General features: G+C 39.5%; 1 protein-coding gene and 1 long non-coding RNA gene across 6 annotated transcripts in view; one reads left to right on the top strand and one right to left on the bottom strand.

Annotated features, from left to right (window-relative positions):
• Positions 1-21,096, top strand: part of LOC309699464 — a 37,989-nt gene extending 16,893 nt beyond the window's left edge. Inside the window, exons 3-4 of one of the 2 annotated variants that reach the window (XR_014274357.1) lie at positions 6,716-6,921; positions 21,008-21,061. This is a non-coding gene — a long non-coding RNA (uncharacterized lncRNA). Of the gene's footprint in view, positions 1-6,715; positions 6,922-21,007 lie in introns of both variants that reach the window. The other variant, XR_014274356.1, reaches the window with a different exon arrangement.
• Positions 1-27,377, bottom strand: part of csmd3b (CUB and Sushi multiple domains 3b) — a 404,527-nt gene that overhangs the window by 12,781 nt on the left and 364,369 nt on the right. For 3 of the 4 annotated variants that reach the window (XM_082522480.1, XM_082522478.1, XM_082522481.1), the window contains 12 exons: positions 25,647-25,832; positions 25,285-25,479; positions 24,433-24,606; positions 21,000-21,173; positions 14,457-14,642; positions 13,495-13,680; positions 12,997-13,170; positions 8,816-8,998; positions 8,491-8,667; positions 6,659-6,838; positions 3,629-3,802; positions 3,290-3,463 (listed from right to left, as the gene is read on the bottom strand). In XM_082522480.1, the coding sequence (XP_082378606.1) occupies positions 3,290-3,463; positions 3,629-3,802; positions 6,659-6,838; positions 8,491-8,667; positions 8,816-8,998; positions 12,997-13,170; positions 13,495-13,680; positions 14,457-14,642; positions 21,000-21,173; positions 24,433-24,606; positions 25,285-25,479; positions 25,647-25,832 (2,163 nt within the window). The remainder of the gene's footprint in view (positions 1-3,289; positions 3,464-3,628; positions 3,803-6,658; positions 6,839-8,490; positions 8,668-8,815; positions 8,999-12,996; positions 13,171-13,494; positions 13,681-14,456; positions 14,643-20,999; positions 21,174-24,432; positions 24,607-25,284; positions 25,480-25,646; positions 25,833-27,377) is intronic. The other variant, XM_082522479.1, reaches the window with a different exon arrangement.

Here is a 27,377-nt window from a genome sequence, read left to right on the forward strand (position 1 = left end):
CAGCAAACTGAAACTAGTTCTTATTGCAGCAGTTATAGATGAAGTCTTTATATCAGATGGGGTAACAATTTAAAGACAGCCCGTTGTTTTCAGATAGTCTGTTTCCCATGTGAGCAGCTGTAAAAGTAGTGGCTGTATCCCTTATTGAGTGCTGCAAAGTAAGAAAAAAAAGGTCTTTGTTGGCATTTACAATAGCTCTCATTTATTAAAATTCATTACCATGCACCTGCTCTGAATCAGACACGCCAAGTGTTGCTCTAAACATTGCATGGGCTGGTAAATTGACTCACAGGGACCATTTGTAAAGTGTGCCGAATATCCCTTCTCATTTTCTTCTTAATCCCCAGATAGCAGCCGTTTGTTTGAAGTTGGATGTGGATGTCTGCTTCTTGAAGGCATTTACTAAATACTGTAAGTTACAGCATGTGCTGGTGTTAACTCAACTTCTGAGCAAGCACTTTTGCTGTAAGTTCCAAAACAGGTTTTATAGCCCTACTTTTAAATTCTGAATTTTATCTAATATGTTGCTAATTGAACTTTGACCACTAGCAATCAGATCTCAGAGACAAGGAATTCGATATTCAATATATGCAGTATACAGTATTACATCATATATTTTTAAAGTTGACTTTATGTCTAGTATAATACACACAGCATACAATACTGTGCAAAAGTCTCAAGCCACCCCTCATTTTTAGATTTTGCTTCCACAGAGCAAAACTTTCTTATAATTTTTAAAGCATAAGGAAGTCACTCACTTAAACTCCCTTAACACTGACCCAAGGATAGTTATAGCATAAAAAGACTCTTAACTCAAGGGAATAAACCAGTGCTGTGTCTACATGTAACAAAAAACTAAAGAACCACTTGTGTTTTTAGGCTCTTTGTTATGATCAGCCGATCGCAAAGCACACATAATTTGTTTCACTTTCTTTGGTTGAATCTATGAAAAATTTAAAAGATAACACAATTTGACAGGAATAAAACAGTGTTTTTGCAAAAACAAACGAATTCCCAAAGAGCTATTAGCCAAAAGCTTGGGACACTCCACGGTGTGCAGAGTGCTCCTAAAAAGTTTGAGGAAACTTTTTTTTTTTGAGGAAAAAATCTACAGCAGATGAACAACGTCTGCAAGTTATGTCCTTATGAAATAGAAAAAGAAATACAGCCAAGACCTGAGCGGAACTGAAGAGCACCTTCAGCTGATCCATCTACTGTTCACTGAAGCCTCATCACAAATGGTCTCAGTGGAAGGGTGACACTCAAGGCTGATGTATGAGTGGAAAACAGGTCTTATATAGTGATTGTCTACAATGTCTGTAGAAGAAAGTGGATGGTCTGTCCTGGAACAGAAGGCAGCCAACATCCAAAAAAGAGCTTTGAATGTCCTTCAAGAAGCCTGGAAAACTATTCCTGGAGACTATTTAAAGAAATGACAAGGAAGCTTGCCTAAGAGAGGTCAGGTTGTGTTGAAGAATAAAAAGGTGGTCAAACCTAATATTGACTTTCAAGCTTATCAGTACTGTTCAATCTCTGTTTTGACACATAAACTTTACTTCCCTGTATTCTTGTAAATATTTCAATAAAACACTGCACCCATTTCCAGGAAAATATAAAGAAATGAGAGGTGGCTCGAGACTTTTGCACAGTGCTGTAGTTTTGTAATATAAATGAGTTTTCATTGTTACAGTCCAACAGAGAAAACATATGGGAATATGTTTGCATGGTATGCTTGCAAATGGCCTTTGGGAGAGAGTCCGCTGGAAGGAACAATATTTTCACTTATATCCAAGTTCTCCTTTCAGGTACTCTTGCCCTTCCATTTATTAAGATTGTCTCAAATGAGTCACTATTCATTGCTATTCCAATAAGTTGATGTAACACTAACTTTTAAAGAACAGCAGTTGCTCGGCACAGAATACTCATGAGTAAACAAAAATGAGGCTGTCAGGTTCATAATTTTGGGTCATTAACTGTCATGATCATTAGGCAGGGGGCTATCAGACGAACACTAGAATAGCCAGCAAATGAAAAAAAGTAACATCAAGTCATTATATTAATGATTATTATTAATCAAAAAGGAAACGTATGTATCGCAAAGGGGCCACATTAAAAACAAGTCTGTAATATTACACTTTGATATGTTATTTAAAAAGACGATATGCATTTTACTAGAGTGACCTCTTGAGAAATCTCACTCAGAAGTTTGGAAGCTCTGTTGGCTAAACCAACACCGCCTTTTAATTTTAACCCTGACTTTGAAGTGGGTAAGACACCCCTGCCTGGGGATGCTAGGCTGTGCTCCAGCTCATGTGGGGATAAATGATTGATGATGAAGTCAGGAACTGTTAAAAAGCAATCAGTAAAATTTTATATAAACTTCTGGCAGAGGTTATAGGCCTTGGTATTGTATTTTAAACATGTTGAAGACTTAGTTGGCACAGTAACACTGGTGATTTTTTTATGAACTTGTACATTTATTAAGAAACACAGTGTAGAGCATTCTATGGGTCTCAGCATTGCATCTCTCTGTAGACCTTTTCGATAGAGACCAAGTTTCAGTTTAAATATTAAAACCTTAAAGCAGAAGTGGCTTTCCTAGCCTCCCTGTTTACTTACTCATTCATAAGGTTGATCTTTATTTAAAAGCAAAATTGTGCCAATTAGAGGCTATAATCTAACAATAGCCAGTTCTAACCAAGACCTAAAGTCATTTTGCTACCTTATGGCAATTAAAACTGAGTGATCACATTATTATGGAAAATCAAAGGAGCATAAAAGTAAATATTTAACACCCTGTTATAGAGTTCACATATCAGCCAAGTGCATGAAGTTTAGCAGGCCTATAAATTTCTCTAAACTAAAATAATTAACAAGAGCAGATGGATTCCAGGAAATGTCAGGTCAGGACATTGCCTGAAGCCACTCTTTGCCACATGTAGCTCAGAAAAGGAGTTAAACATGTCGCTGACTTCTCACTACTGAAAATACTGTTTGTTTTTGGCTAGAGAGCTGCCTTGCAGGAGGAGGTAGCACAGATGACGGCCGCTCTCTCGCTGTGAAATCTATCAAATGCTCTCTTCTCATGTGCACACAATTGGATGTCACACAGACTCTGTATGAGGAAGCTGGGAGGTTAAAGACTGAACGGACCTTCTACAGCTCTGCCGAGTGATGTGTAGAAAAGTTCAGAGCACCACGTCTTCTCATGAGCTAATGTCTTCCTAATTACCATTTTTCAATGAGCTGAATGTTTTGTATGGTTGTCAAGTGAATACGAATGGATTACCGATACAGCGCGGCTGCGTTCCACTCCAGGTGCCATCGCTTTCACAAAGTCTAGTTGCTGTGCCGACCAGTATGAGAGGCGGAGCACAGCTGAAGGACACTTCTGATTGATAGATGAAACTTCGTCCCTCTCTGAAACCACCTACTGGAGTCCCCGGGTCACCACAAAATTTGGCTGCAAACACGGAGACAAACACACAAAGTCCCATTTCAATTGTGGTGCTAGAAATGGTGAATGTGCTCAATTTTATGGAAGTTCAAGGACAAAAGTAGATTTTGCTCCATTTGTGATGGGTGTAATTGATGTGTCCTTACAACCAAAGTTCAATGTGATGCTTACGTAAGCACTGCGGGAGCATGCCGCTCCAGGTGCCATTGGCGACACAGGTCAGAACAGCTGGAAATGAGAGCTCATATCCAGGTGAACAACTATAGCTCACGCTGCTGCCCCATTCAAAGTCACTGCCCTGCAGTACCCCATTACTGATGGCAGGTGGAGCCGAGCAGGTCACAGCTGGGGGAAAAAGAGGGGGAAGGGTTGGGAAAGAGAGTGAAGCGGGAAAAGTGTTGTTTAGAACAGCTGCAGTTGATGCTCTTTTTTAGTTTACATGACTGCACTGTAAAATCACGTGAGAAAATAAGACTTAAGGTTTTAGTAGTCGATTAACCACTGATTTAAAAATAAGTTTATGGTTTTAGTAAAAAGTGAACATAAACATCTTCTTATCTTGGACTTCCCAGACTTTCAGTTACATCCAGTAACTGCTTACATTCAATTCAGTTTAAATGTATCATGTGAGACTTGTGTACATTAACAGCTGTATTAGAGGTGACAGTGATGTGACTGCTTGCATTTGTTATTTCTTTTCCTAGAGGCATTAACTACAAACTTAGCAGAATCTGCTGTCAATACAGAGAAAACTGGGGTTAGACATAGTTTAAGGTGTACTTGGAGCTCACTTAAAGTAGGATTTTTCTGTAGCAGAACCTCCTCTCTATAGCAATATTGTTTGATTGTTTTATGGCATACAAAAAAAACACAATCTTCTACAAATGCCCCAAAATAGCTATGTTCAAGAAACACTCTGTTTAAATCCCTATTCATCCAAGCCTGACCACAGGTCTATGGTACTATCATCAAATGATAAAACAGTCATACTGTTGAGTACTGGTGAGTGATTGTCTGATAACCACTGTTTGCTACACTGTAATCTGTATGTAAGTCTATTCTGTGACTGGTTGGCAAGTGGTTGCTGACAGTCACTAGCATGAAATTAGTATATGGTGCTGCACTGCAAACATCCCTGTTTCTTCTTTGCGTAAAACTTTTTACAGCTTCACTACGACTTGATGAGTGGAACTTATCTAAGTTTAACTACAGCTTTGTTTGACAGTAAAATAGATCTAACAGCGGGTATACAGTAAAGCACAACTTTTGCATCTGTCCACTGCTATTAAACAAACATATGTCGTATAATGATGAACAAATCTGTTGGATTTAAATAAGAATAAAAATATAAATAAAAATAAAAACAACATAAAGATTAGGGCTGAACGATTATGGAAAATAATCTAATTGCGATTTTTTGCCCCAATATTGCGATTGCGATGCGATATGCGATTATTTTTTAAGGTCTTTGTCTTCTGTATTATTAAACAAAGACAAGCAATACATCATATAGTATGGCCAATACTATATTACATTAATTTTAAACTGTTCTTTCCTGGAAGACAGACCTCTGTTATGATGACATGAGGTGATGCATGAATTGATGACTGACATTTTTATTTAACTTCTTCAATCACAACAGTATATTTGAACATACACAATAGTTTATTTTTAGCTTACAAACATCTGAGCATAAAGTGCTGACAAGGAACCCTGGTGTAAACATTAAAATGAAAGTCAGTACAATGTGCAGATTGCAGAAATATACATAAACAAAATCAGTGGCTTTACCACACTCAGTTTTTCGACATCTGTGAACTACTAGACAGTCATTCAATTAAAAAATAATATTAAATAAATAAAACTAATAAATAAAAAATACACACATCTTACTGATCTTTGCAGTCAGTAACATTACACATAAAATGCAAACATAATAGTAATTGTATAAACACACACACAAACACGCCTTTAAAATTTAAAGGCGTGAAATTGGACGGTCTAGTTCTGATTAGCGTCACCGCTGTCTCGGTGGAGTTTAATAAACTCGGCCGTCTGCTTCTTGCTATCTAAAATATAACCAGACACTGGTGTAAATTCTCGACTGTCTCATACTTCTGTTTAATAAGTTTTCTGTTTGACGTTTAGTCAGCTGTGTGAAAACCAAGGAGGAACCCACCCGGGGGATTAATAAAGTTTTATTTTATCTAATCTAATAACTTTAATCTCAGCCAAACCGATTTACTCACGAACAAACAAAACACTGAAAAAAGCCCAACAATAACATTTTTAGGTTGTCTAAGTGACTTATATATTACGTTTAACCCGAGCAGCGAAACTCCGCGGTGATCTGAAAATGATGTGCCGGGAGTTGTGCCGTTCTCGGCCGCATCAGTAACCCTCGAGCTCCCGGCTAGCTGTCGAGCTGGTGGGTAGCAGACGCCTCTGAAAACGTCGAAGCACTTTTGCAAATATGGGATATCTTGATAAACCGAGCAGATATTTGATGTTTACACAACTACTTTCTCGCCTGAAAATATGTTAAAAGTTTATTTTGTGACCCAGAAAGATTAGTATGAGTAATTTTAAAACTTAGTAGCGGCCGCCATTGTTGGAAACTGGAGTTTGGCTGGGCCGCGCTATGAATTCTGGGATATGGTAGTAATTTGGACAGCCTTCGGCGCGTCGCTGTGACGTAATCGGTCTACAAATGCGGCCTCAGGAGGATGCAGCCCATGAATTTGGACATGTCCAGAGTATAATCGCAGCCTTTGCGGTTAGAAAATTGCACTTGATCATGTCGCGATATTATCGCAAATGCGATATATCGTTCAGCCCTAATAAAGATGTATTTAACTGCATCAGTGTGTTCACTCTAAGGTTTATAGTTATATGCAGAGCACTGCAACTACCTACAACATTACTGCAAAGCACAAATAAAGGGACCACCAAACAATTTTTATATACTTTAGCCTTTATAGCAATGCCAATGCTAGCTAGCGAGCTAGCTTTATGTGTTGATATTATTAGGTTCTGCATGTGTGTTTTTGTTTGCCAGAACAGAGCTAATAGGATGTTTAGTAATGGGAGTATCTGAAGTGGAACAGAGCAATTTAAAGGGTCTGTTTTGCTACTGTGTAATAGCAGTATAAGTACTGTTTAAGGGTTGAACAGAGTTAAGAGTTTGAATGTATAATTTACCTGTACATAGTGGCATATTTCCATTCCAAGTCCCATTTTGTGTGCACATCCTCACAGGCGACCCATCCTCCTCCATTCTATATCCCGGTTGGCACTGGAATGAAACATTCTGACCAATGGTGAAGTCTTCTCCATAGCGAAGCCCATTAGCTGGCACGCCAGGGTCGCCACAGTTTATCACTATGGAGACGGACAAGTGGGGTTAAAGTGGACAACATGAGATAGAGATCAAAATTACTTTATAGGTCATACTATGGCACAAGGTAAATTTAATTTTGTTTCTATTCATTAATCTAGACTCTATCCATATAGGTAATTTAATAATAAAAAGTGAAAGAAAGAGGACACCAAAGGTGACAGATGTAATAAACTAACAGATAAAGAAAGAGGAAAGGTAAGTTAGGGTGCAAAGAAGGTGAAGTGTGAAAAATATTCAGGCCCTAAAGTACAGATCAGATTAAATCTAGATGAAAATATCAGAAAATGATACCTCAGGAATCTTAGTTTTAAAACTGCTATATTAGAGTAGAAGGAAAACATTAAGTAATTATCTCCAATAAAGCTTCTTCTCTTGAAAGTGGTGAGTTTGCAGTCGATAGCAAATTCCTGATCAGACTGTGTGATCTCATCACATTTCTGTGTGGGTTTCACTTCTCATGAATGAAACAACAATGATATTAAAAATGGCCGAGGTTGTCCTGGGACTCTTTTAAGGAGCATTAGGATTCCCCAGACTGTACTTTTTAGGCACTGTCCTTCATAGTCTAATAGGCAGCTTAAATGCTTCTAAACCCACCCCAGATAGTGTCATGCCTGTTAATAGATGTGGAGTAGTCTACTGTAAAAGCCATTTCCTTTAAATCAGGTATTCTTATATACTTTTTCAATCTGGGAACCGATATCGAAGAATTTATAGCATTTCTGATTTAAGCTATTTTTTCATGCTACTGCATATCTGGATACTGGAAAGCATTAATATAATCTGGGAATTCTCTGTGATGTCCTATTATCAAGAAGTACTTTTGGACACAGTATATAGATATATGTTAGAGGCATTTTCTTTTAATACATTATTGTTTTTTGCTATTTTTTGAGTCATTTTTTACATTTCAGCAAAATACTGTCTTTCCTTTGGCAAATTAACTCAGTGGCTTTTTGTTGAATCGTCAACATTTTAGAGTAAAACAGTCAATTTCTTAGACGTTACTTACCACCGTTGGGTGGAACCACTTGACATAACTTTTTAAAGTAAACCTCCAAAGCATTTTTTGGAGTGCACAGTATTTAATTGAAATAAGACAAATTATTCAAATAAACTTAAAAAAACAACTTATCTGTTAAGTAAATTCCACTTGCTCAACTATGACTTTGCTTATATCTCATATGGTAACAGAAGGTTACGTTTTATGGCTATTTACGCTTGGAGACTTTTCCCACAGATTCAATAAGCAAAATTAACTCAAGTAAACGATGATCAAGGTTATATAAGTCACTCTGTTGTCTGCAATAAAAATATAAAGATTTGAGGCTTATTTCTTTACTCCTATACTGTGGCATCATAATTTAAAAGAGGACATAAAACAGCGTCGCCTGTGCTTTCTAATCTCACACCCAGAATTTGGTGATATTTATTGGTTGCAAACTTTCATGGTATTACAAGAGATTTAATACACCAATTACATATATAGAGTGTAATTATTGCATACAGTTGAAAACTCTTCAAAGTCACCTCATGATTGCATGGACAAAATATTGAAAATACACCAACAAATGTACTAGACAGTACTTATATATGTATCAACCTATTGGTCAAATCAAAGCAGATAACTTACTAGTACAGTTGGGCTGTGTGCCTGACCAGGTACCATTGGCTTGACACTGCCTGGTGGTGGGACCAGTGAGCAGATAGCCATCCATGCACGAGTAGATGACAGAGTGAGAAAATGTTGTTCCATCCAAACGAAATACTTTGCCGTTACTGGGAGTGCCAGGGTTACCACACTGAACAGCTGCAGGACAGAGAAATGGAAAAGACCTCAGCAAGTGTCACCTCTAAGACAGTGGAAACACTGAAACACGTGTGGGTTCATAATAATTGAATAATTGACAAGGTACCATTTCAGGATAGATTTAAATCAATTAGAAATATCCCCGTACGTTTACAAAAGGGTTGCGTGCCTGACCAGGTCCCGTTCGGGAAACACATCCTCTCTGAAGAACCTATAAGTTCATATCCCTCTGAGCAGGAAAAGTAGACCTTAGAACGGATCCTGAAATCTGTTTGTTCTCTTGAACCATGAGAGGGAATGCCAGGGTCCCCACATGAACCAGTAGTGTCACCTACATGGAAACAAAAAAGGATACAGACTTAGGTCCCTCACAGGTTTCTTACTGGTTTGTACCGAATTAAGGATTACACTTAAAGATGCTAATCCTTGAGTCAGTACACACTGTCTGTATAATGAGCTGTGTTTCAAAAATGACTCCAACTTATCAAAGCAAAGAAATGGAGAAATAAACAACTTTGGTTCATTATTTGTAGGGTGAGGAAAACAAAACTGCAAACCGGACAAAGGATTTTAAAAGAAACATCTAATGGCTGCTTCTAAATATCATACAGATTGTGCATATGCATGTGTGTGCATGTGTGCTGATGAGTAAATAGGCAGCGGTGCATGTGTTTGTCTTTGTGAGTGTGTGCGAGAGATCCTAGCTCTGTCCTTCTAGAGCTGCCTGGTCAGCAAATTGTGTCTGACAAGCAGAGCACACTCCTGGGAACACACACTTTCACACACAAAAAAGCTCACATCATCACACAAATACCAAGGCCTGGACTAATATATTTCTGCACAAACATTTCAGATCAGTACTGCCTATTTTGTTAACGGTCTAAAAATTGCACCGGATTATGTGTGAGTGTGAATAATATCATAACTTGATTCATGTTTGTTAGATTTGGATTGCTAATTATGTTTTCAATTTGTTGCCTCCATTCACATTTATTGTTGACAATTAATTCAAAGTGTACAAGTATCTGCTTGCGTTTTTGTGTTTTTGACTCATACTTCTGAAAAAAATAACCTTAATTCACATTGGCTCTGTTTGTATTATAGTACAAATATCTAGAGGCTTGCTGCTAAATTGAGCTTACGCGTAGCAGAGACACAACATTTAATGATATAACATCTTTTGTAATGCCTTAGGATTTTAAACTCGGTTTCTCAGATGTAAATAAATAATATTCTACTCAATAAGTCTCTCTTATTTGTCTCAGAAACTTGAAAAAATAGCAGGTAAGAATGTAAAAACAGGAGGGAAAGAGCATATGTAGATGCTCTTACACATCTATATAAACTTACCCTACTAACCTGAACAAATGAAACCAAAAAAGATTTAAATAAAATTCATCTTTTTATAATCTTTAACCCTTTAAACTCTAACCTAATTTACCCTTTAAACCCGGGGTAGGCAACTCCAGGCCTCCTGCAGGTTTTAGATGTGTCTTTGATCCAACACATCTGATTTAAATGGATAAATTACCTCCTCAACATGTCTTGAAGGTCTCCAGAGGCCTGGTAATGAACTAATCATTTGATTCAGGTATGTTGACACAGGGTGATATCTAAAACCTGCAGGACAACGGCCCTTGAGGTCTGGAGTTCCCCACCCCTGCTTTAAAGGGTTAAGAAGAGAATTTCCAGGTGGAGCCAAGCAGTTGAAGGCTTCCATTTGGTAGCCTCGAGATCTCATCTCTGCTGTTGCAGATGTTGTGGTTCTCTTGGCTTCATCAGATGGTAGGTCACGTTGGAAGGGTTCGCAGGTAAGTGTAAAGCAGCTGGAGAACTAGCACCTCGAAGTCTGAGACCACGGTTCACAGCTGGAAAAATGGTTGCTTGCACACTCAAGGTCTTGTTCACAAGTCAGGGAAGCAGGAGATTGAAACGGGCCACATGTGCAGTCATGTGGATGCTATACTGGTCAGTTGTGGTTTACCAGTCAATCTACATCCCCTCCCTGACCTATCGTACCAAGCTCTGGATAGTGAGCAAAAGAATGAGACTGCGGATACAATTGGGCAAAAGAAGCGTTTAGATATAGGGTGAAAGGTTCAGTCGTTCTGGGGGGACTTGGAGTAGAGCTGCTATTCCTCCACATCAAAAAGTGTGGTTCATTCATCTGACTCTTGGGTGAGATATTGTCCTACTGGGAGGAATGCTCAGGGTTAGACTCAGGACATGGTGGATAGATTATTACTCTTGGCTAGTTTGGGAATCCTAGGTGTTCCCCTGGAGGAGTTGCCTACGGAGAAGGAGGTCTAGTCCCCTGTGACCTGGCCCTGCATAATTGGCAGAAGCTGGATGGATGAATTGTTGGATGGATGGATGAAGGTACTTAGTTTTCCAGTAAGCACAGATTAAGGAATAGCTCAACATTTTGGAAAATGCATTTTTTTGCTTTGCACTCTTCTTTACAGCTTTCAGCTAATACCTTAGCATTAGGACTCCGGATACACAGGATAAACATTGGCCTGGCTCTGGCCAAATGTAATGAAATCCATCCAACGCTTTGAAAGAGGAATTAATACAGCATTTCATTTGTTCAATGTGAAAAAGGATTTAAGAGTAAAAGTGACTATTTGTGACCTACTGAAGTGGCACACTCAGTGTCCTGTGAAATCACACCTTTCTTTTACTTGAGGTTTTTGTTCGGATCAAGCAAACAGTAGAGGGCATAGAGTTTTTTAGGTTTTGGAGGTTAGAGGCTTGTTTAACCTTTGAAGGGAGAAAAGCTGTTTCACCAGCCTTCCCAGTTATAGCTTCATTTTTAATGGACAAACCTGTGAGTGGTTTAAAAAAATCTCGTGTAGCTCTCAGCATGACAGGACGTAAGTGTAAAAATCCTAAGATGTTCAGGTATTGCTTAAAGCTTCTGCAGATGGTAGACAACTACAGTTTGGCTCAGTTATGAAACCCAAGTCATGTTCAATTATACAAATTCAGCCAACTCTGAACTGTTAATAAATAAATTCCAAACAGGCTGAAACTCTCCCTGGCATGCTGATTATTAGAATACCATAGGCTGTTTGAATACTTTTGTTAGAAACTGTGGCATAACAACTTGTTATTTTCAGCATGGCAAAAGCCAAGGTCTTTCATTTCATAGGCCTAATAAATAAATATTCAAGATAAGTGGCAAGGTCGGCTTGTGAATTGAATTTGCAAATCTAAGATCTTTGAGAGCCAAGTCTCAAGTAGCTCTACGCTCACAGCCTGAAAATATCATCAAATATCACAAACAGCATCACTTCATATATGCGTTATCTCATCAGCTATCATCAGGCAGAATAACAGAACAAGCTGTGCTGCTGTTGGACTGAACTCTCATGTCTGCAGATCTTTGGTATGGACCTGCCAGGTGAAAACATGAATCACCGCTTCTTAAACTATTACCCTGCCTCACTCCCCAAGTCTCCCTGGGCAATTGCTGTAAATAACAATGTATTCTTAGTCAACTCGTCTGGAATGCATTTTCACTCAGTTTGTTATATAAGCGGCAGCTGGGAGCCTCTCAGTCTGGAGAGCCACAATCATGCCCCCAGCAGGCCAACTGAGTGTCACATAACTTAGATGGTTTGTTTACACATGAGGGAAGGTAAGGAGGCTTTCTGTCTGGAGAGACGGTCTAGCCCAGTGAGTAGTGAGATATGCATATACAGCAAATACAGCAGAGACTGAAAGCTTGTGTAAAGCACTTTACAGAACAATGAGTGTTGCAGCTACACTCCACAACATTGTAATAAAATCCACTCACTGTAGAAAAGGAAACACAGCTAATACTTGAGAAAATGCAAAACTACAAATTAGCTGAAATATTTCAGTATTTGAACATGTACTTTAAGAACCTACTTACTTTACTACACTGTATCGATCATATCATAGAATCCCTCATAAAAGCAGGTTAAACATTTCTGAAACACAGTGAAACTGGCTCATGGTTAGTTGACCAGAAGAGAAATGCACATGGTTAAGAGTCCACGACTGAGGTGACTGTAAGTGTGGGGTAAAGTTAATCTCCGGAGCCCTTTTAACAGACAGATACTGATATACTCTCTTTTCTAGTGCCAAGTCTTCCTTCCATATGTTCACCCATCCCTTCCATTATCCCTGACTGAAAGGTTCAGGAAAGTGTCTGCTGGATATAAAAGCATGAAGCTCTCCGCACTTCAGTCTGCATGTTTAGACGTTTCGATTTTCATCTACAACTGCTATCTATATATTCGTCTTTCTGATAGGGTGGACGTTAAAGTCTGTGTATTCAACAGAGGTTAAAATGGTTACCAGAGCAGAATGGCATGGGGGCACTCCACATCCCATTGAGCTGACAAGTCCGGGATGATTCTCCTTTCAGCTGTCTTCCGCCCAGACAAGAATACCGAACCGTTGAACCAAATGTAAACTTATCTCCGCTCAGCACACCGTTTGGGGGAGAGCCGGGATGACCACAGTCTACGACTAGAGAGCCACAGAGGAGAGAAATGAAGAAAACAATGGATGACTCGTTTTGACTCAGCAAAGCTCTGTGAGAGGAGGTGCAGCTACTTCTGTCAAGAACTAAGGACAGATTAAAAATATATGCAAGGATTAAGGATTAAAAAGCTGACATGACACTGCTTGCTAGGCTTTAAGGGAATCTTAAGAGTAACATATAAAAAGAAACAAAATGAAAAAGAAACAAAATGAAAAAAAAATGCAAGAATCATTTCAATAAATTCCAAACCCAGTCTTGCTAAAATACTGTCTTTCCAAAGATTGTGAGGAAGAGAGAACGATACTAACCTATGCATTCAGGTAGCGGTTTGTCCCATTGTCCAGTAGGTTGACAGGTCAGTACAGGTGATCCAAACAGGTAATACCCAGGATTGCAGTCATAGAAAACCACTGTGCCAAAGGTAAAGTTGCCATGCTCTATTTTGCTCTGCCGGATTGAGTTGGCTGGGATACCTGGATCAGAGCAGTTGACCACTATACACAGGGACACACGCAGAGACACACAAGCACAAACAGACACAGAGACAGAAAAGCATGTGTTATTTGGCATGAACCAGAGAGGGCAATCTCTCTTCCCCCTCTTCATTTTCCCTATTTGGAAAGCGGTTTTGCAGAGTAGTATAAGGCAGACCAAGGAGGACATGGTGAAGAAGGAACAAAATATCAGACGTGGAGTTTAGGAGGGTTAATGCAGTAGATGCTAAGGGATGAAAGGGTGGTCAGGCAGGTTTGTCTGTAATGGATCCAGAACTCAAGCAGGGTTATGGCTTGTTATCAATGTGCTGCATTTTAATTTTACCCAATTCACTGGCACTTTATTCTGTAAACTGGGCAGAAGGCCGGTAGCCTGTGTACAAACTCGTGCGAGTGAAGCAATTTGAGTTGCTCTGACTGTTATTTGGACAATCAGGGTATGAGATTCATAGCTTACTGAAAAAAAGTTTTTATTCTTGAGACTGGAGCCATGAACAGGTTAGACATATGTTGAGCTCTAAATCTACCTCGAAACTTCATCGAAATTAAGGGAAAAAAGATGTATTTTTATCAAGAAATGTAAGTTTTCTGTTACGATGGTAATAATAGAGGAGATTAAGCTGAACAAAGTTAGAGGTAGAGTTGAGGTGGATACAAATGATGGGGATAAATGAGGATGGTTGCTACTGGAGAAGGCACTAACTGTAAATAAAGAAAGAGACTAAGGTGGTATTAAAGGTTGGGGATAAATAAGGTTAGGGGTGAATACACTTAACTTTTCTCCCCACCTTTACACGTTGGGGGTGGGTGGCTCCATTGGCGGTTAGCCTGGCACTGAGCACGTGCAGGCCCCTCCATTTCATAACCCCGATTACAAACAAAGCTGACCACATCGTTGAGATTGAAGCCGTTTCCCACCGTGCGGCCATATATGGGGCTTCCTGGATGGCCGCAGCTGATCGCTAAGGGAAAAAGTGTAAGACAAGAACACGTTTATTTGCACGCAGATTTGTTTCTACAGAGTGACACCATTCTGTTGTTTTTCATGTTGATGTGTAATCCCATGATAGGTTTTTTTCAATGAGATAATTAAATCCTTAAAAAAAACATATGCTGAGATCTATGATTTGGTGTTATTTACTAAAATAGTTGAAATATTTAGTTTGTAGCAAGCAATTATTGAACAGAAGTAATCAGTGCATTTGCTTGGGACTGTCTTCACTCTTGATAAGCCACATTTAGTGTACTTACAGCTCTGCCAGTAACACCGATGACTGTTTTGTTAATTTTTCATCTTGTTAATTGAGTCATTGTATGCTATGAGAAAAGAAGGAGGCCAAGGACTAGTTAGTGTCAGAGCCACTGTCCACAATGAGATGACGGACATCAGCAAGATGGCCACAACCGACTGTATGCTTAGTGAATAGCTCAAGCAGCAGAAACCCAAGAAAGAGGAGGAAGGAGAAGAACCATCATGGAAGGACAGGCCCTGCATGGTATGTACCACAGGCAGATAGAGGAAGTGGCTGACATCTAGAAATTACACCAGTTTAGACAAAGCTGAACTGAAAGACAGCACAGAGGCACTAATTATGGCTGCACAGGAACATGCTGTAAGTTCAAGATCCATAGAGGCTGGGGTCTACCACACCAGGTAAGACCCCAGGTGCAGGCTGTGTAAAGACGCCCCTGAGACAATCTTGCACATAACAGCAGGGTGCAAGATGCTAGCAGGCAGGGTATACATGGAACACCATAACCAAGCAGCCGGCATAGTTTATAGCAACATCTGTGCTGAGTATGGCCTGGAAGTCCTTAAGTCAAAATGGGAGATGCCCCCCTAGGGTGACTGAGCTAATTTCCTGTGGGACTTCCAGATACAGCCAGATAAACTGGTGATGGCTAACCAACCAGACTTTGTAGTGATGGAAAGGCAGAGGAAGACGGCCATAGTGACAGACGTAGTGATACTGAATGACAGCAACATCAGTAAGTAGGAACACCAAAAGCTGGAGAAGTACCAAAGGCTCAGAGAAGAGCTCGAGAAGATGTGGAGAGTGAAGGCACCAGTGGTCCCAGTGGTAATCGAAGCACTAGGTGCAGTGACTCCCAATCCCAATCCTGGGCCATTTGACCTCAGTACATCACATGATAGAATGGGGCTAGGTTTCACAATGGGTTCACCCGAAACCTTGGCTGATTATGACCCACACCCGTTTTCACACCTTGGCTCGTGTGATTAGGTAGAGGATCAATAGGGAGTCCATGACACTCTTAGGGACACTCCCATAGGGCTTAAAATCTGGGACTCTCCACCAGTTGCTCTTAGAACTGAAAAAGCTTCTCGGATGAGAGATGAAAAGTCTTCAAGGAAACTTAAAGAAGTCCAGATGCTTTTCTTTCCAAGCTCCTTAGACTCTCTTAGGCAAACTTTCATCACTTTTTCAGAATGAGATCATTGCCCTTCTGAAAATTGAAGCTGTTGCTAACAGACTCTTTTCATATGATACTGGGTGGTGGATCAAAATTTGTTTTTACATTGTTCATAATTACATCAGTTTTGACAAGTTCTCAAACATCACTGAATAAAATACAACCCCAAACCATGATATAGCCTCAACCATGGTTTACAGATAGCCGTAGATACTGTTGTGATTTTCCTGACCTACTCCATAAATACTGATGACGATTTAAACAAAAGTTTAAAATTTCTTTCTTCTCCTTTTAACAAACAGCTACCCCACCCCCACCCCACCTGCCCAAAATCACCAACTGTCATCCAAAAATCATCAGACATAATGACAGGACTGAAAATGAGAAACTGAAAAAGAGAAACTTTGAAAGACTTTCACAAAGCCCGGAGCACTTTTGCTTTAGACCACTTAAAAAGCTGAAAGAAACTCTGGCGCCTAGGAGATATGAGGAGTGGCTCAAGACCTCTGCACTTGTAGCTTATACAATACATCCCAATTGTAGCTTACCCACTAATGTCATTCACATACATAACTTTATACTGCAAAACCATTTCGTACCACTTGTGTGTCATTCTCTTACTAAATTGCAAAAATCCAATCATGTAAAATGTACTTTAAGACATCAAAGCTACAGAAAGATATAATCTAAACCAGACATGAAGATCAGAAGATTTGTATTTCTGGCTCGAAAACCACATCAAGTGCAGATTTGGGCCAAATATGTATGCCTTTCCTACAGTCATTCATAAATATTTATGAAAATGTCAGATGACTGAGAAGGCAAAGCTGGGATCCTAATTTAGGGTCATTATTTTGGAGATATTAGGTCTCACCATCTTCTGTGTCAGAACTGAGTGTGCACTGTTTGCAATCGTGCATCATAATTGTTCTTCTTGTTTCATCCACTGAGCCTTCTCGGCGTTCATGTGATGTTTGCGTAAACAGGCACTTTAGTGTTACTGCCAGTCACTCTCTTATCTACCTCGCAAACTACAAACCTTTAAATTATTTGGAGAGGAGAGGAGTCTAACCAATGTAAAAGAAAAGGAGTTGGTGGTAAAACACGGTGAAGGAGAAAGTCAGGGAACAGAGAGTAAGAGGACACTAAAGGATGAGAAGACAACAGGGAGAAAGAACAGCTAAGGTGAGGAGAGCAGAGCAGAGCAGAAATAATGAAGACAAGAGTAGACGAGAGAGGCAGGAGGCAAAGCACTTGATCAGGAAGAATCAGAAGTTTGTTTGCATGCCTAAGATACAAATTTATCTGACACCATCAGCATGCCCTGCAGCCACACACACACACACACACACACACCATAGTCTCATTACCATTCTGTGTTTGTGTCTCTAAACAAGAGCCTCTCATCTCCATAATTACAGTATAATTTGGCTGTAAAATTATTTCCCTCAATAACTCCTGCATGAATAACCTCAATAAAAACAGCATAGCACTCCGAGATATGCAGAATGATACAGACACTATCTGGACCACATAGACACAGATGAACGCAAAGAAAAGCATATAATAAAGGCCCTATTTTGTACATTGTTTGTTGTTTTATGAGTAATAATGAAAAACAAATGCTCCGTCTACTCTCGAATCATCAACACTGTGACACCACCTCCGTTTTGTAAAGACTGTCTTAATTTAGGGAACAAATGGGCTGCCTCTTTCAGGAAAAGGTGCCCTTAATTGGCTTCATCATCACCACCTCAAATGTGCCCTGTGTGATGCCTAAAAACCTTCACTATGCTCACAGCAAGTAACCAATTTTAGATTTTCACAGTAGCCTGGGCAAGTTAGGCCACTCTGTTTTATTCTTAAACCCAACTACTTATCTCATTTAAGGCATACTAGCATTTTTAACCCTCTGGCCCGATAAGATTTCTGGTGAGAAGCCACAGTTACTCAAGTCTACTCTGTGAATACTTCGAATGAGGATAGCTCTCAAACAATATTTATGTACTGGCTGTAGTAAAAATAAAAGTAAGAAAAAAGTCCCAAATATCTATATTTCTTTTTAAAATTTGATCTTACTGACAAAAACTAGTAGCGACGTTGGTGGTGCATTCGTACACAGTGTTAGAGGTAATGCCACTGCTGGTCATGATTACTGAAATATTCATTTTGCTTTTACGCCATCTTTAACTCAAACATGCATCTACTGTTTGAAACTACAGTACAGTTTCTTAACACTTAGAGTGTTAACTGTTAGCTGACAAATATACTGCTCAGATAAATTAAAAGAACACTTAGAAAACACATCAAATCTCAATGGGAAAAAAATAATGCTGGATATCTATACTGATATAGACTGGGTAATATCTGGGGGGGAAAGGATGCCACCTTGCTTGAAAGAAATGAAAATTATCAACCTACGAGGGGTTGAATTTAAAGACACCCCAAAAATTTAAGTCAAAAAATGATGTGAAGTTTATTAAAGCACCTACACTACAAACCCAGTGGTTTGTATGGGGCCCAAGTGCTTGAAGGCTTGCCCGACAATGTTGGGCCTCCTAATGAGATGATGGAAGGTGTCCTGGGGGATTTCCCCCGACATCAGCAGCGGGGCACCACTGAGCTCCTGGACAGTCTGAGGTACAACCTGGCACCTTCGGATGGACTGAAACATAATGTCCCAGAGATGTTGTGTTGAATTTAAGTAAGGCAAACATCCTCCAGGAACTGTTCACATAGTTCAAGAGGACATGCATTGTCGTGCACCAGGAGGAGCCTGAGACGCACTCCACCAGCACAGTGTGTCTAAGGATTTCATCCCGACACTTATACCCGATACCTGGCAGTCAGGAAAGATAAAGGTCTGTGCATCCTTTCATAGACATGCCTCCCCATAACTGACCCACAACCAAATAGCATAATGTTCTCGAGGGCTTCTCCACACCCTTTCATGTCTGTCATATATGCTCAGGGTGAACCTGCTCTCATCTGTGAAAAGCACAACGTGCCAGGGGTAACTGCTAACTGGGCTCCATGGTGCCGGGCCTTGAGCACAGGGCCCACTAGAGGACATCGTTCTCTCAGACCACCCTTATGAAGTCTGTTTCTGACTGTTTGGTCAGCGACATCCACACCATTCAGTGGCCTCCACCTGTAAAACTATTCCTGTTTTGGGGGTTGTCTCATTGTTAACAAGCCCCTCTGCTACTTAACTGACCAGATCAATATCCCTGAAGTTTTACTGACTTCATTCTATATGCTGATTAAAAAATGTTCCTTTTATCTTTTTTTAGGATCTGAAGCTTTATAGAAAAAGACTCTCTCTGATAGTTGGGACAAAAGTGAGTTTAATCCTGTGCATAATGTTCTTCTTCATCTTTCCCACTGAACAAAACCTACAGTTGTTTTCAGCATTAAGGCTTCACTTAATGCTGAAAACCATATAGCCATACGTAGCCATGTCGCTACATGTCTGCTCTGCTGCTTTAAGGGCAAATTTAAAGAGCTTAAATTTGAGGTAATTGTGTTTCATCTGAAAACAAAGAAAAAGATCTCAAACTATATTTCAAAAAAGGAAAAGTCTGATTCGACCAAATTCCACTTACTTAAAATTTGAATGATTTACTTGGTGATCTGGATTTCGCCGTATTGGGATTGCTCCCACATCATCATAACTAATGTTAACTAATACTTCAGGTTAACTGCAACTCTTCAGCTTCCCTTTTATGCTGTCATAAGTTTGCAGCTCAGAAGAATAACACTGAAAAACTATGATGATGAGATATGTTTTCCTTCAGTGCTTTCTGAAAAGATTTTAAACAGATGGAGAATTTTGTTCATTTTGGGTGTTTTTAACCAGGAGTACTGACATTACCCCCAAACAGTGAAGTGTATGTAAGTAAGTTTATGTTTCATATCTAATTCTTATAAGATCTGTATGACAAAAATCCAAAATTGGGTTGTCTGAGTATAAAATTCCACATGGTGATCCGGCTGTTAGCACTGTTGCCTCACAACAAGAGAGTCCTGAGTCTGAATACACCATGTGGTCAGGGTCTTTCTGTGCAGAAATGCATGTTCTCCCAATGTCTGCGTAGGTACAAGCAGTGGGGTTAAGATAGGTGTGAATCTGAGTGCAAATGGTTGTCTGGACTGGAAACCTCTCCAGGGTACAGTAGGTACAATTATAATAATGAAAAGGAGATCATCATGATATAAAATTATGTCATCAGTAGTTTTTACTTTCACATGGGACACATCCCCATAAAAATCCCGTGTTTGCTTCCCTTTTGGACTACCTTGCCTGACTTCTTAAAACCAGTCTTTTCCAGTCAGTTTCACAGAATCGCTAAGGTATGACATCAAAATTCAGCAGTTGCACTGATGACCCAAGAAAAATATCAATCATAATCTAGAAACAGATAGATCATTCATCACATTTACCAAGACAATTTGCATGTTTTTCTTTGGCGTTCTACTGCAATACCTTACAAATGTTGTCTCACATAGAAGATCTTAATTTGTCAAACACGAGGCCTTTTTCATTGGTGTGCCTCCAAAGTGATTTCTAAGATGTATGATATTGATTCTTCAACTCCACAGGCAAGCAAAACATCCAAAATTTAAATGAACTGCTGAGCTCTTTATCAAACCCTTCCTCCAAATTGCCTCTATTTGACTTCATTTTTTTTGTTATCTGTAGTAGCAAACAGCCAAATTCGTCATAATTTTCCTGATCATGCCTCGGTGCTAAAAAAAAAGGTTTTTATAAGGAGTTAAAGTAATAACCACGGTAACCACTATAGACGTTAGTGGTTACCGTGGTGTATTGTGTGACAAATACGTGTCAGAATCTTTTTCAGAGGTGAGCTCATGTGTTTTCTTACGTATGCAGATGGGTAGCTGTCCAGACCACTGGTTGTCTTGGAGACAGATACGGACTGATGAGCCTATTAGTCGGAACCCAGGGAGACACTGATAAACGACCGTATCACGGTAACCAAAGTTTTCCCCGATAACCTGGCCGTTCACAATGCCTTCTGGGATTCCACAGTGACCAGCTGCAAGAGAGAGATTGTGGGAGGGGTCAGACTGCACACACTAAAACAACTTCATTCATTTGCACTTTTAGTATCTAAAATTTGATTCCTGGTTGTCAACATTTCCACAAATGTGTCTTTTGTCTTTTATTGCGTTGTATTTACTTATTGTTGTTGTGAGCAGGTGCTATAGTGGGTGGCTGTTCGGCAGATATTCAGATAGTTAAAAATTTAATATACCCGTTTTATTTCATCCATAAAATGTCTCTTGGGGTTATATAACAGCTTGGCTTAAGGGCTTGCACACCGAATCAGTTTCATTGTGTGATTCTAAGCAAACACAGCAAATTGGATCAGTTTCTGCGCTATGATCAAGGCTCAGCTGCTCTGTTCCCACTTCAACATTTTCACAACTGTATTACTGCCCTTTCTAACACTTTCAGTGTTCAAATGAAGGCATCTTTGTGCTTTTAAACAATCAAACTTGGTAAAAACTTAACAAGCGACGTGTGGGGCCCTCTTTTCTCCTTGATCAGATTCATTCACGGAGGTCTGATTGATGCACGGAGCTACCCCAAAATGCTTTAAAAGGCGTTCCACAAAGTTAAAAGAGAATGTGTATTTTCTGCTCTCAGGGATTTTGAATTGAGTATTGATTTTGTTCTTTACAGTAGATAAAACCTGCACCGTGTCCCTGGTGTCAGCAAATGCCAACGATTTAAACACAGCCAGGGAAGTGGAACAGAGGAGAAATGAACGGGCTGCCTGATAATAACTTGCCATTTCAAATTCTGTTTGAGGTGTAGATTACAGAGGTTAAAGGGCACTATTCAAGCGGGTTACACGTTTTACTTTCCTGACTATGTTGCTGAAAACTGTGTGTTGGCAAATAGGAAATCAGTTTAAATTTACAAACAAAATTACAAAGTTAGAGCAGACAGAAATCATTTCATTTCAAGTAATGTATCACACAACAACACACCTAAAAAAGAAAGCAGCTTAAATGTGGGTTTTTTGGTGTGTGTGTGTGTGTGTGTGTGGGGGGGGGGGGGGGGGGGGGGGATTATGGGAAGGAAATAAAGTTCACATTTTTTGCTTTTTAGCCTTAACTACTAAAAATGGCATAAATAACTACAGTTGTGCATTTTTAATTTGCAAAATATGCACAGTGAAGGCAAATCAAGGCTAATAAGAAAAGTCATTGAAGGAAAATGCTGTTTATAGCACTTTTCAGGACTTGGTTTATTTATTTCTTGACAGAATCATGCCTCCTCATCAGTTTAGGTTAAGTTTCATTGAATCATTCCTTTATAAATTGCATCTCATATCCCCCCTCAGCCTGTGAAGTATTCTGGGAAGCGCTGCCTCTACTGAGGTTTCACGAAGAAGTGACAACATCGTGTGGTAACATCTGTTACCTCTGGCTGGCACGCTGACAGAAGAAAGCTGCGGGGTTGGCTTTTTTTCTCTGGATTATATAAAAAGAGAAAATTCAAAATGAATTTATAGTGAGTGCACAGCAGCAGCTTGCTCCTGATAGTTTTGCCTGTGTGGTGGACCAGGTCAGAGAGAAGCAGCTGTGCAGCCACACATGAGGAGGAAGGCACATACCTACAGTCGATACCTGCTCTCATTAGATTGACTTGAAAAATCACATCTTTGCAGCTCCGTCTCTACTGGAGGTGTTTCATTGTGTGTGCGAGTATGTATGTAGTGTATTCTGTAAGCCCAAGGCTGAATATTAGTGTCTAGATATACAGGGTGGGCCATTTATATGAATACACTGTAATAACATGGGAATGGTTGGTGATACTAAAGTCCTGTTTGTGGCACATTAGATATGTGAGGGGCAAACTCCTCAAGATGGGTGGTGACCATGGTGGCCATTTAGAAGTCGGCCATCTTGGATACAACTTTTGTTTTTCCAATAGGAAGAGGGCCATGTGACACATCAAACTTATTGGTAATGTCACAAAAAAAACAATGGTGTGCTTGGTTTCAACGTGACTTTATTCTTTCATGAGTTATTTACAAGTTTCTCTTTATTCACAGCCATTGACATGTCGAAGAGGTTAACACGTGAGAAGCGGATCGAAATTGTGTTGATATCTGGTGAACGCAGTAACCGGGTCATTGCAGCAGATTTCAATGCAAGACACCCTACGAGACCACCCATCTCCCATGCTACAGTTAGCAAACTGCTTGCTAAGTTTTGTGAAACTGGTTCAGTGTTGGATTTGCCAAAATGTGGACGCAAGAAAACTGTCACTAATGAAGAACCATCAGTGGCTATCCTAGCTTCATTCAGCAAGAGCCCACAGCGTAGCCACTCGCCGCATGTCACTGGAGAGTGGCATTAGTCGAACATCCCTTCGGCGGATATTAGCTACTCACAAATGGCACCCTTACAAGCTCCAGCTACTGCAGCATTTCAACGAGGATGACCCAGATTGGCACACAGAATTTGCAGAATGGGCAAAACAAAAATTGGAACAGGACCCTCAGTTCACGCAGAAGATTTTGTTCAGTGATGAGGCAAACTTTTATGTGAATGGTGAAGTTAACAAACAAAACCACCGCTATTGGTCTGACACTAACCCGCATTGGATGGATCCCTCCAAGACTGTTGGAACAACAAAAGTGATGGTTTGGTGTGGTATATGGGGTACAACCATAGTGGGTCCATTCTTCATCAATGGAAACCTCAAGGCCACTGGATATTTGAAATTGCTACATGATGATGTGTTTCCCTCTTTATGCACTGAAGCTGGCACGCTCCCTGAGTTTTTGTGCAGCACCTGAAACTACGGATACTGGATGCCTGTGCTGGCATTTCTCCTGCGGTGTTGCTATCAGTGTGTGAAGAGTGGGAGAAGAGGGTTGCATTGACAATCCAACACAATGGGCAGGACATTGAACACATTTTATAAGTGGTCAGAAACTTGTAAATAACTCATGAAAGAATAAAGTCACGTTGAAACCAAGCATACCATCGTTTTTCTTGTGACATTACCAATAAGTTTGATGTGTCACATGGCCCTCTTCCTATTGGAAAAACAAAAGTTGTATCCAAGATGGCCGACTTCTAAATGGCCACCACGGTCACCACCCATCTTGAGGAGTTTTCCCCCTCACATATGCTAATGTGCCACAAACAGGACTTTAATATCACCAACCATTCCCATGTTATTACGGTGTATCCATATAAATGGCCCACCCTGTACTATAATTTATATTATAGTATATCTTTCAGCACACTCCTGGAGCTGTTGGTACATACCTAAACATCGTGTTTCAGTTCCACTCCAAAGCCCAGATGACAGGCACTCTCTGACAGCTGACCCCACCAGCATGAAGCCAGCATCGCAGGTAAAAATGGCTGTAGCACCGAATGTTGTCTGAGTACCAATCTTCTTTCCATTGGGTGGGGATGGCAGCTCACCGCAGGAGATAACTGAAACACACGGTCAGGCACAAGCAATTTAAAAGCAGTTGTGCACCAGTTTAGCACCAAGTTAATTTGTGTAGCTGCTAGAGCTCATTGGCTTCAGTGAGAAATGCTACCAATGCTGGCAAGCTGTTTATCAGGTAAATTTGGTGCCAATAGTGTTTTTCTCTCTTTTTTTTTCCTTTTCGTCCTCACACATCGAAAGGCCTGGCAAGGAAAATAATAGCAAATCTCAGAATGTCACAGAATTCTTTAAAGGAAAATGACATTGACTCAAAATGTCACAGAATCCCCACAGAAGAAATAATAGATCATATTCAGTTTAGAAATGTCACTGTGACTCTTCTGAGTTAGATAAATTCAAAGCATACAAGTTTTCTTTGTAAATAACCGTCGTCACATTAGTAGAAATAAGACAAAATATATTTTAAATCCATTTAAACTTTGTAAAACGGCTCTGTTCTTGGCAGAAATTTTGAACAAAATCGTCAAAACAAGTATGAATGTGAGTGAATGAATAGTGGTATTGTAAAGCGCTTTGGGTGCCTTGAAAAGCGCTATATAAATCCAATCCATTATTATTATTATTATACCTCTTCTTGTTTGAATTCAGGTGTTTTCAGACCCATTGCTACAGGTCAGTTTGTGAAATTTCTTCCCTCCTTGATTATCTTTGTCGCTTACCCTGACAGTGCGGCCTTTCATTCCTCCAGCTCCAAACTCCGTTGGATAAGCACTCGATGTGGGCGGGGCCTAGCCTGTAGTATCCCGGATCACAGGTGAACACAATACGTGTCTTGTATTCGTAGTGTGACCCATTGACAATCCTCCAGCGGCCATGCTCTAGAGAGAACGACCCGATGCTGGGACATACTACCACTGCAGAGTCAGACAGTATGAAGAGGAAAATAAACCATCATGAAATCTGAATGAAGAACACATATTTTCTGTCGGTTTGCTATATTCATATATGCTTACATTTGCGATGATACTCAGATTTGGCATTCATTTTGTTGATATTCTGCCGGTACGTGGGTGTTACTAACCAGAACATCGTGGCATCTTGTTGTGGTTGCTCCATGTTCCATCAGGCTGACAGATGGCTGACGTCAGTTCTTTACTGGAGAGTCTGTACCCATCGTTACAAAAATAGGAAACTCTTGTTCCGACGGAGTAGTCAGATGTTAAAACGCCGCCGTTTATAGGAGCCTTGGGTACCCCGCATGAGACAGCTAAGGGAGGATGGATGCACACTTGTAAGATGACAACAAGCACACAGGCACAGAAAAACTCAAATGCACAGTTATGCCTGTCATATAGGCAGGTTTGATGTCTACCTTTGAAATGTTTATTCGGAATCAAAAACCAGCAAATGTTTTGTATATCTGTAAATCAGCTCCAAGATGTACTTTTATTAAGTTATTAAAGTAAAAATAAAAAATAATAATCTAATTAATTTTCACCAAACATCCATCTTGCAGAACTTTCCATATCGTGGCTTTAAATACACCGTTTTGTAGAGCACTGTGACATTACTCAGATTCCACAATATGCTATACATCCTTCATTTGACTCTCTATTGATGGCAGCTTTGAGCTGTGCCTTCCAATTATTGTTTGAAGCATGATGATATTGTCTACAATATCGCTGGAAACAAAGATGGCACCAATTTTTAGATATGGTTTAGTAAATTCTGAGAATACAAACAAAAACGAGAGAAAAAGAAAGTAAAAAAAAAAAAATGATTAGCTGCAATTACAAGTTGTCTTCTACATGTATAGCTTATAGATGTAGAAGACAACTTTTTAAAAACATCTTTAAAAGGTTTCCCTTTTTATTAAATTAAAATGAAAAAAAAAAACCCCACTGCTATTATATTTACTTGGTCAGTCTATCAATCTCTAAATAACAACAAATTAAAGGGTTTGTGATTTTGTGTTGAGATGTGACACCTAAGCTATATCTGTTTATCCACGTCCATACAAAATTGGAAACTGTGCAAGTGCAATAGCTGTGTTTCAGTGTAATATGGGTATGGATTAGAGATGCCACGATACCACTTTTTTATGTCCGATACCGATATCATAAATTTTGATATCTGCCGATACCGATATGAATCCGATATAGTGTGTTTTAATCAATAAAACTGTTTTTTAAATATCTTGCTGCATTTTGTATAAGTTCATACTCAAGTTTAAATAAACAACAACACTAAAGCTATTCTGTTATACCTGTATGTAAAAAATACAAAAAATATTTCATAGTTCAACAATACTGATCAATCTAATAAACTTAAACCTACTCCATCCCCCCTATTCTGGTATTTTAAAGAGTAGCAGAAATATTAAGCAACCTAACAAATAGGGTTGCAAACTCCCAGCAACAAAAAAAAATAGGGAACCAACACCCACCTCATGATGCTTAATTGACATAATCAACTTTAATTTGATGCAGTGTGAAAAAAAAATGCACAGAAATAAATTATTTTTCAAGAATAATTAAATAGATTCAACATCTTTCTTCTACAGAATTGCAGACTGCACAGATGGTACTTTCCCAAAGGAAAAGGTACTATAGCTTACTAGGGTATATTAGACTTAACAGTTACTATATACAGTAATGGACTTCTATATATTTTACACAAGATTAAAACTGGGTGTAAGATTCAGATAATTATTTATTAAAAGCTAGACATTTTAAAATAAGAATAAGAAAGAAAAGTATGTCTTTGTGCCCCCTTTTTCCTGTTAATGCCCTATCGGCCCCCCTGGCTAAAC

Source organism: Aulonocara stuartgranti (assembly GCF_965226115.1).
Source record: "Aulonocara stuartgranti genome assembly, chromosome: 22".
Lineage (NCBI taxonomy): Eukaryota > Metazoa > Chordata > Actinopteri > Cichliformes > Cichlidae > Aulonocara > Aulonocara stuartgranti.